The following is a 9237-nucleotide window of genomic DNA, read 5'->3' as shown; positions in this document are numbered from 1 at the left end:
AGGGCGGGGCGGGGCGGGGCGGGGCGGGGCGGGGCGGGGCGGGGCGGGGCGGGGCAGGGCAGGGCCGGGTGGCGGGGCGGCCACATTGGGAAGGTGAATATGCTTGTCAATTAGGTTGTGTGGGAAATAGAACAGGTTCATCAGTGTGGCGGCAAGACAAACCAAGTTGACACGCGCTGTCACTCGTCTGGGTTCTGTCTGTGTTGCACCCTAGCATTCTTACGGCTTCATCGTCAGGGTAAAAGCTTGTCCCCATGACATATGAACAGTTTGTGTGGCGAGGTTGTCATGACCAGGGACTGGAGCGAGGTCGGAGATGGGCCAGGGCGGGCCCCCTGACACCTCAGCACTGTTTAGTCCAGAAGTTCCCGGTTCTAATTAAGCCTACTTTTTGGTGGTAGTTGCGACATCATTATCTGACACCGTGCGGAAGTGAAGGTGGGGGTTGGTGGGGGCAGCAGTTGTTTGTTTGCTGCAATCGCACGTCCATGGACGCAACTCTAAACTGCTGGTTCTACGGACTAAAACTGTGTGAGAATCAAGAAGCCACTAGCAAAGCTTAAAGTTACAGGAATTACTATGTTGGCGGGCGGCCCTCCTTTGGGCCGGCCATCCGAATCAATCAGCCTGTCCGAAATGGGCCGCCCAGGCCTCTGGGCTGGGCGCCCAGACTGCCCCTCCCATCCGAAACTCCCGGTCCGAACTTTTCGGACCGGCTTCGGACCAGCTTCGGACCAGGTTCGGACGTCAAACCCCGGTTTCGGACGCCTTGGTTTTCCCCGAGTGATGGTGTCCAAGGCCGTCAGCGCCCGCCTGCAGCCCGCCCTGGATGCAGTTGTGGATGAGCTGCAGACCGCGTTCATCACCGGCCGCTGGATTGGAGACAACGCGCTGTACCTCCAAGGCCTGATCGAATGGATGCGCCTGGACGTGGGCGCGGACGGCACGCCACGGCAGGGTGGTGCGCTGTACTTCTTGGACATTGAAAAGGCGTATGACCGGGTGCACCGGCAGTGGCTGTATGCGTCCGCGGAGGGACTTGGGTTTGGGCCGCGCATGCTGCGCTGGATCCGCCTGCTCACTGCCAACGGCTCTGCCCGCGTGTGTGTGAACGGGATGCTCTCTGACGCCTTCCCAGTGCTGAACGGCTTGCCGCAGGGCAGCACCGCCTCACCACCCCTGTGGGTCATCCAGATGCAGCCACTGACGTCCTTTCTGCGGCGGCAGGTGGAGCAAGGGGCACTGCGCACGCCCCTGTTACCCAGCGGCGAGCCTGAGAACTCCAGTAGGTGTGTGGTGTCACCTGGCTGTTGAGGTTTCCAGTAGGTGTGTGGTGGAACAAACTCTTCTCTTCTCTTCTCTGATCTCTGGCCCTATCGAGGTTCTGTGATATGATCCAGGCTGCCTTGGCAGTAGGGTGGTAGTGCGTCTACCACCGCAACCTTGTAAGGATGACTTTTAAAAAAAAAAAAAAAGCTGTTCTGCCGCGCGTCCAACGCCCGTGTCCATCCGGACAAGAGCAAGGCCATGGGCCTTGGCAGGTTTGCGCACCTGACGGGCCCTTGCCCACACACGGGGGTGCCGTTTACCACTGGCGCCGTGACGCACCTGGGTGTGCCTCTGTCGTGGGACTCTGTTGCGGCTGCAGCTGACCTGTACACCCGGCGGGCTCGCGGCATGGCGTTTGTGGCGCGTCTGTGGGCTGCCCTGTCTCTGACTCTCGTTGGCCGTGTGCACATTGCGAAGCAGGTGCTGGCGGCGAAGCTGGCCTACCACTTCAGCTTCCTCAACCCGTCGCCTGCGCAGCTGAAGGAACTCACCGACCTGGTGGACCACTTTGCTGCGCGCTCCATGCACGCTGAGGACGCCAGCCTGGTGTCGCACGGGAACCCGCTCCTGCTGCCAAAGCGGGAAACGGCATGTCTGCCGTACAAGGACGGGGGTGTCAACCACGTCGACCTGCCTGCGTTCCTGTCTGCCCTGCAAGCTAAGACTTTCGCCCTCCTTGCCCAGCCAGGCCGGCAACCCTGGAAGATGCTCACCCGGGCGCTGCTTACCCATGTGCGCCCGGACTCCGCCACCACGTGGGCGTGGGTGTACAGCGACGCGCCGGCGCCAGCGGGGCTGCCTGCCCGGCTGGCGGCCGCGGTCGGCCACGTGCGGAGCGCGGGTGTGGAACAGCATCCGCCGCAGCCAGCCACTCAGCCGCCAGCGGCGCCGCCACAGTGGCGGGTTAGCCTGGACCAGCTGTGGGTGGCTAACGCTGCGGGGGCTGTGTCCTACGTCCACTACACGGGGCGACTCTTGGAGCCTGGGCCTGGCGTGCTGCCCCCGGCGGTGGATGGGGCGTGGCAGCCTGCCTGTGTGCTGCAGCATCGCAAGCCGCGGCACCTGTGGACCTTTGAAGAGCGGGCGGCGTACGATGCAGCATCACCAGGGGACCGGGCGGGGGCGTGGCCTCGGGCGCCGTACTTCCTGGCGCCGGAGGCTGGGGTGGTAGTGCACCCGGAGCACTGCCGGATTGCGGGTGTCAGCTTAGCGGACTACACGGTGCGGGACGTGCGGCGGGCCATCACCGCGGCCAACCCGGCCGCACCTCCGGCTCCGGCCCGCCCTGCAGCCATGCCGTGCCCAGCGCCAGCACAGCAGGCGGGGGGTTCGGGGACCCAGCCGGCGGCACAGTCGCGGCTGGTGGAGCGGGAGGCGGAGTGGCAGCGTGCAGCGGCGCAGCTGACCACCACGGCGGCGCAGCATTTCCACAATAACCCGGTGGCTCTGGACCCCTGGCTCCACCGCACCTCTGCGGCAGCCGGGCAGCAGAACACGCCGGCGAGAGAACTGCAGTCGTATGCGTCCCCGTCCCAGCAGTCGGGTGAGGGGCCGCGGCGGTCCGCGCGGCTGCAGGAGCAGGCGGCGGGCGGGGCGGGGCCTAGCACGGGGCCTGCCACGGCGGCGGCGGCAGCAGCGGCGGTGGTGGAGGGCGACCCTCGCATGCCGCCCCCGGATGCGTCCCTTCTGCGGGGTACGTGGCGGCGGCTGTGGGACAGCCACGCCAGTCGGGGGGCAAAGGTGCTTGTGTACCGGCTGCATCATGCTTACCTGCCTTGCGGGCTGTACAGGGCGGGCAAGGGAATTCGTCCACGGGCGACCACGGGGTGCGGGGGATTGGGAGCGCACTGTCCTCACCCCGCCTGCGGGCCACCTGGCCCGCGGGCGTGGGCCAGCCTGACGCACATCTTCCTGGAGTGTCCAGCTTATGCGCAGGCGAGGACGTGGCTGCAGCAGCTGTGGGCCTGCGTTGCGCCCCAGGCAGCGGCGCCGCCAGTGACGGACGCGGGCTTCATGCTGGGGGACCGCATGGGTATGTGGGCCTCAGGCCCGCGGGGGGCGGGCGCGCTGCTGTGGAGCACTTTGCGGGCCACCTTCTTGTACGCCGTCTGGTGTGCGTACTGGTCCCGTGAGCCTGCTAAGCAGACGTCGGAGCATGTGGTTCGGGAGGTGGTCAGCGAGCTGCGCAGGGTGATGCAGCTGCGTTTCACTGCCGCCACGCTAACCCCTGAAACCCTGTCGGCTCTGCCCACACAGCTTCTCACCGCACAGCTCAAGGCGGCTAAGCTGGAGCACTTTGTTGCCATCTGGTCGGCGGGTGGGGCGCTTTGTGAAGTGGAGGAGGTTCAGGGTGGGTCACCGAAGTTGAACTTGCGGCTGACGCTTGCATCACCTGTGCAGGCCCCCTAGGTTTCCTTTTGGGCGGCGGTTCTTTCCAGGCGCTGGCGTGGCGTTTTATCGTCATCAGCTTGTCTGGCGCCCATGAGTACTAGCTCTGGCTGGAGTGGCAGCGCCTGGGCGGCTGTGGGACTTCCTGCACAGCGCGTCTTGCAGCGGACTGGAGCCCACTTAGTCAGCGCCACATCTGGCCCGTTTAGTTTTCTGCTTGTGTCTCCTCTGCCGGTTCTCCTGGGGTGTTGCTTAAGCAACCGACTTGTGGGGGTGGGGTGGGTTTGGGCGGGGCGAGTGCGTAGCGCTGGTGTTTTCTTTTCTGGCGCGCGGTGGTGGTGGTTCTTGCGGTTAGGCTGTGGTGTAGGTTGGTGCTTGGGTTAGGTCTGGCGGTGTTTTTGTGCAACCCCTCCCGGGGGGCGGGGGGGCCAGCCTCCTGCTCTGTCTGCCGGGTCGGGGTGGGGTGGGGTGGGATGGATGGGGGTGTTTGGTGGCGGTTTTCGAGGTGTTTGCTTTCTGTTTTCTTCTCTTTTCTTCTCTTCTTGCCCTGTCAGGGTTCTGGTCTCGGGGACCAGGCTGCTTTCAGGCAGCAGGGGGGCAGCGCGTCTGCCCCTGTTCAACCTTGTAAGGATGATTCCTCAAAAAAAAAAAGGCTGCGTACTGCAGCCGCCGTCAACAGATGCGGCGGGCCGTGTGGTATGTTGGGATTGGGACGTGGGTCACTTGCGCCTGCGCTTCGTGTGTGTGTATGCGCCCACGGCCGTGGCGGACAAGCCTGCTTTCTTTGCCGGGCTGCATCCCCACCTGGCCACGGACAGGGTGCTTGTTGTCGGTGGGGACTGGAACTGTGTCACCGATGCCAGTCAGGAGGCGGCCCCTAGCCCGTCACGTGCTGCAGGTGCCCCGCAACTTGCCAGCCTCCTCGCCCAGTTCAGTCTGGTGGACCCTTGGGCGAGCAAGTGTGGCGGCGCCAAGGGCTACACGCATCCGGCCACGCCCAAGCCGGCCACTCCCGCACGCCTGGATCGGTGGTATGTCAGTGCCACCGCGGCGCCGTGGGTGCTGGATGTCGCTCGCACGTATGGGGCGCCTGGGGACCACAACGGTGTGCTGCTCACCCTGTCCTTGCCCGACCTGCCACATGCGCACCGGGAGCAGTGGCGCTTCCCCACATACCTGCTGTTTCACCCCTCACTGCGTTTGGAGCTCGAGCAGCGCTTGGAGGCGCACGTTGCCGCAAATCCCGTGGCCAGTACAGGTGACGGCGCTTGCACGCAATGGGAGGCGGACAAGTTCTTTTTGCGGGAGGCCGCCACCAGCATCCACCGTCGGCATGCACGCCAGACCAGGGATGGGCTGCATGGCGTGGTGCTGGCCGCAGACACGGCCGCTGCCCTGGCCGACCGGCCGGGTGCCAGCGCCGCGCAGCGTCAGGCTGCGGCCATGGCCAACTTGGCGGTGCGGGAGGAGCGGGCAGCTGCCGCAGCGGCCAGCCACAATGCCCGCGCTGCACTGATGGAGGAGCACTGTCCTCACCCCGCCTGCGGGCCACCTTGCCCGCGGGCGTGGGCCAGCCTGACGCACATCTTCCTGGAGTGTCCAGCTTATGCGCAGGCGAGGACGTGGCTGCAGCAGCTGTGGGCCTGTGTTGCGCCCCAGGCAGCGGCGCCGCCAGTGACGGACGCGGGCTTCATGCTGGGGGACCGCATGGGTATGTGGGCCTCAGGCCCGCGGGGGGCGGGAGCGCTGCTGTGGAGCACTTTGCGGGCCACCTTCTTGTACGCCGTCTGGTGTGCGTACTGGTCCCGCGAGCCTGCTAAGCAGACGTCGGAGCATGTGGTTCGGGAGGTGGTCAGCGAGCTGCGCAGCTTTTTTTTTTGAGGAATCATCCTTACAAGGTTGAACAGGGGCAGACGCGCTGCCCCCCTGCTGCCTGAAAGCAGCCTGGTCCCCGAGACCAGAACCCTGACAGGGCAAGAAGAGAAGAGAAGAAAAGAAAAACAGAAAACAAACACCTCGAAAACCGCCACCAACCACCCCCATCCATCCCACCCCACCCCACCCCGACCCGGCAGCCAGAGCAGGAGGCTGGCCCCCCCGCCCCCCGGGAGGGGTTGCACAAAAACACCGCCAGACCTAACCCAAGCACCAGCCTACACCACAGCCTAACCGCAAGAACCACCACCACCGCGCGCCAGAAGAGGAAACACCAGCGCTACGCACCCGCCCCGCCCAAACCCACCCCACCCCCACAAGTCGGTTGCTTAAGCAACACCCCAGGAGAACCGGCAGAGGAGACACAAGCAGAAAACTAAACGGGCCAGATGTGGCGCTGACTAAGCGGGCTCCAGTCCGCTGCAAGACGTGCTGTGCAGGAAGTCCCACAGCCGCCCAGGCGCTGCCACTCCAGCCAGAGCTAGTACTCATGGGCGCCAGACAAGCTGATGACTATAATACGCCACGCCAGTGCCTGGAAAGAAACGCTGCCCAGAAGGAAACCTAGGGGGCCTGCACAGGTGATGCAAGCGTCAGCCGCAAGTTCAACTTTGGTGACCCACCCTGAACCTCCTCCACTTCACAAAGCGCGCCACCCGCCGACCAGATGGCAACAAAGTGCTCCAGCTTAGCCGCCTTGAGCTGTGCGGTGAGAAGCTGTGTGGGCAGAGCCGACAGGGTTTCAGGGGTTAGCGTGGCGGCAGTGAAACGCAGCTGCATCACCCTGCGCAGCTCGCTGACCACCTCCCGAACCACATGCTCCGACGTCTGCTTAGCAGGCTCACGGGACCAGTACGCACACCAGACGGCGTACAAGAAGGTGGCCCGCAAAGTGCTCCACAGCAGCACGCCCGCCCCCCGCGGGCCTGAGGCCCACATACCCATGCGGTCCCCCAGCATGAAGCCCGCGTCCGTCACTGGCGGCGCCGCTGCCTGGGGCGCAACGCAGGCCCACAGCTGCTGCAGCCACGTCCTCGCCTGCGCATAAGCTGGACACTCCAGGAAGATGTGCGTCAGGCTGGCCCACGCCCGCGGGCAAGGTGGCCCGCAGGCGGGGTGAGGACAGTGCGCCCCCAACCCCCCGCACCCCGTGGTCACCCGTGGCCGAATGCCCTTGCCCGCCCTGTACAGCCCGCAAGGCAGGTAAGCATGTTGCAGCCTGTACACCAGGACCTTTGCCCCCCGACTGGCGTGGCTGTCCCACAGCCTCCGCCACGTACCCCGCAGAAGGGACGCATCCGGGGGCGGCATGCGAGGGTCGCCCTCCACCGCTTCCGCTGCTGCCGCCGCCGCCGTGGCAGGCCCAGTGCTAGGTCCCGCCCCTCCCGCCGCCTGCTCCTGCAGCCGCGCGGACCGCCGCGGCCCCTCACCCGACTGCTGGGACGGGGACGCATACGACTGCAGTTCTCTCGCCGGCGTGTTCTGCAGCCCGGCTGCCGCAGAGGTGCGGTGAAGCCAGGGGTCCAGAGCCACCGGGTTATTGTGGAAATGCTGCGCCGCCGTGGTGGTCAGCTGCGCCGCTGCACGCTGCCACTCCGCCTCCCGCTCCGCCAGCCGCGACTGTGCCGCCGGCTGGGGCCCCGAATCCCCCGCCTGCTGTGTTGGCGCCGGGCACGGCATGGCTGCGGGGCGGGCCGGAGCCGGAGGTGCGGCCAGGTTGGCCGCGGTGATGGCCCGCCGCACGTCCCGCACCGTGTAGTCCGCCAAGCTGACACCCGCAATCCGGCAGTGCTCCGGGTGCACCACCACCCCAGCCTCCGGCGCCAGGAAGTACGGCGCCCGAGGCCACGCCCCCGCCCGGTCCCCTGGTGATGCTGCATCATACGCCGCCCGCTCTTCAAAGGTCCACAGGTGCCGCGGCTTGCGATGCTGTGTCTCCGCAGCCGCCGCAGCCATGTACAGCAGCACCAGCCCCACCGGCCTGTTCCGTGTGCAGCCGGTCTGTACGGCGTCGCAGCAACAGCTTCTGGCGGCCATTGACCGCAAGGTTCCGGCGGATCTGCACGCCGCCGCAGAGGGGTCCGGTGACGGCGCCCTCAGTGATGCCGAGCTGATGGCAGCGCTGGCTGGCTCCGCCAATGGTAAAGCACCTGGGTCGGACGGGGTTCCGTACGAGGTGTACAAGGTCTTCTGGGCGCTGCTGGGCCCGCGCTTGTGTGCTGCTGCTGCCGCTGCCTTTGCTGCCGCTGCAGACGCCCACGATGGCGGCGAAATGGCGGCGGCGCTGCCTGCCTCCTGGCGGGAGGGCATCATTACGCTCATCTACAAGGGCAAAAGCCTGGACCGCGCCGAGCTGGCGTCCTACCGGCCCATCACGCTGCTCAACTGCGACTTCAAGATGGTGTCCAAGGCCGTCAGCGCCCGCCTGCAGCCCGCCCTGGATGCAGTTGTGGATGAGCTGCAGACCGCGTTCATCACCGGCCGCTGGATTGGAGACAACGCGCTGTACCTCCAAGGCCTGATCGAGTGGATGCGCCTGGACGTGGGCGCGGACGGCACGCCACGGCAGGGTGGTGCGCTGTACTTCTTGGACATTGAAAAGGCGTATGACCGGGTGCACCGGCAGTGGCTGTATGCGTCCGCGGAGGGACTTGGGTTTGGGCCGCGCATGCTGCGCTGGATCCGCCTGCTCACTGCCAACGGCTCTGCCCGCGTGTGTGTGAACGGGATGCTCTCTGACGCCTTCCCAGTGCTGAACGGCTTGCCGCAGGGCAGCACCGCCTCACCACCCCTGTGGGTCATCCAGATGCAGCCACTGACGTCCTTTCTGTGGCGGCAGGTGGAGCAAGGGGCACTGCGCACGCCCCTGTTACCCAGTGGCGAGCAGGCGCCACCGGCTGCCCACCACGCTGACGACACGACCCTCACGGCGCGCGACCCGGCGGTGGACGGGCCGGTCCTGATGGCGGCAGTACAGCTGTTCTGCCGCGCGTCCAACGCCCGTGTCCATCCGGACAAGAGCAAGGCCATGGGCCTTGGCAGGTTTGCGCACCTGACGGGCCCTTGCCCACACACAGGGGTGCCGTTTACCACTGGCGCCGTGACGCACCTGGGTGTGCCCCTGTCGTGGGACTCTGATGCGGCTGCAGCTGACTTGTACACCCGGCGGGCTCGCAGCATGGCGTTTGTGGCGCGTCTGTGGGCTGCCCTGTCTCTGACTCTCGTTGGCCGTGTGCACATTGCGAAGCAGGTGTTGGCGGCGAAGCTGGCCTACCACTTCAGCTTCCTCAACCCGTCGCCTGCGCAGCTGAAGGAACTCACCGACCTTTTTTTTTGAGGAATCATCAATACAAGGTTGAACAGGGGCAGACGCGCTGCCCCCCTGCTGCCTGAAAGCAGCCTGGTCCCCGAGACCAGAACCCTGACAGGGCAAGAAGAGAAGAAAAGAGAAGAAAACAGCAAGCAAACACCTCGAAAACCGCCACCAAACACCCCCATCCATCCCACCCCACCCCACCCCGACCCGGCAGACAGAGCAGGAGGCTGGCCCCCCCGCCCCCCGGGAGGGGTTGCACAAAAACACTG

The 9237-nt window shown here is 65.9% G+C and overlaps 2 protein-coding genes across 2 annotated transcripts in view; both read left to right on the top strand.

Moving 5' to 3' along the window:
- Positions 1-579, top strand: part of CHLRE_08g373400v5 (uncharacterized protein) — a 4056-nt gene extending 3477 nt beyond the window's left edge. Inside the window, exon 5 of the mRNA XM_043065110.1 lies at positions 1-579. This exon is cut by the window's left edge and continues 196 nt beyond it. The gene's annotated coding sequence lies outside the window, so the exon portion shown is untranslated.
- Positions 580-7563: 6984 nt separating this feature from the next.
- CHLRE_08g373350v5 (uncharacterized protein) lies at positions 7564-9009 on the top strand. The gene has a single exon (XM_043065082.1). The coding sequence runs from the start codon at positions 7607-7609 to the stop codon at positions 8987-8989; it is 1383 nt and encodes a 460-aa protein (XP_042922110.1). The 5' UTR covers positions 7564-7606; the 3' UTR covers positions 8990-9009.
- Positions 9010-9237: the final 228 nt, after the last annotated feature.

Source organism: Chlamydomonas reinhardtii, chromosome 8 (assembly GCF_000002595.2).
Source record: "Chlamydomonas reinhardtii strain CC-503 cw92 mt+ chromosome 8, whole genome shotgun sequence".
Taxonomy (NCBI): domain Eukaryota; kingdom Viridiplantae; phylum Chlorophyta; class Chlorophyceae; order Chlamydomonadales; family Chlamydomonadaceae; genus Chlamydomonas; species Chlamydomonas reinhardtii.
The sequence above is the reverse complement of the archived record's forward strand: the minus strand, read 5'-3'. Positions and strand labels throughout refer to the sequence as shown.

Bases quoted from the DNA above. Each gene is read 5' to 3' on its own strand.
- CHLRE_08g373350v5 (XM_043065082.1), top strand. From the start codon at position 7,607: ATGTACAGCAGCACCAGCCCCACCGGCCTGTTCCGTGTGCAGCCGGTC.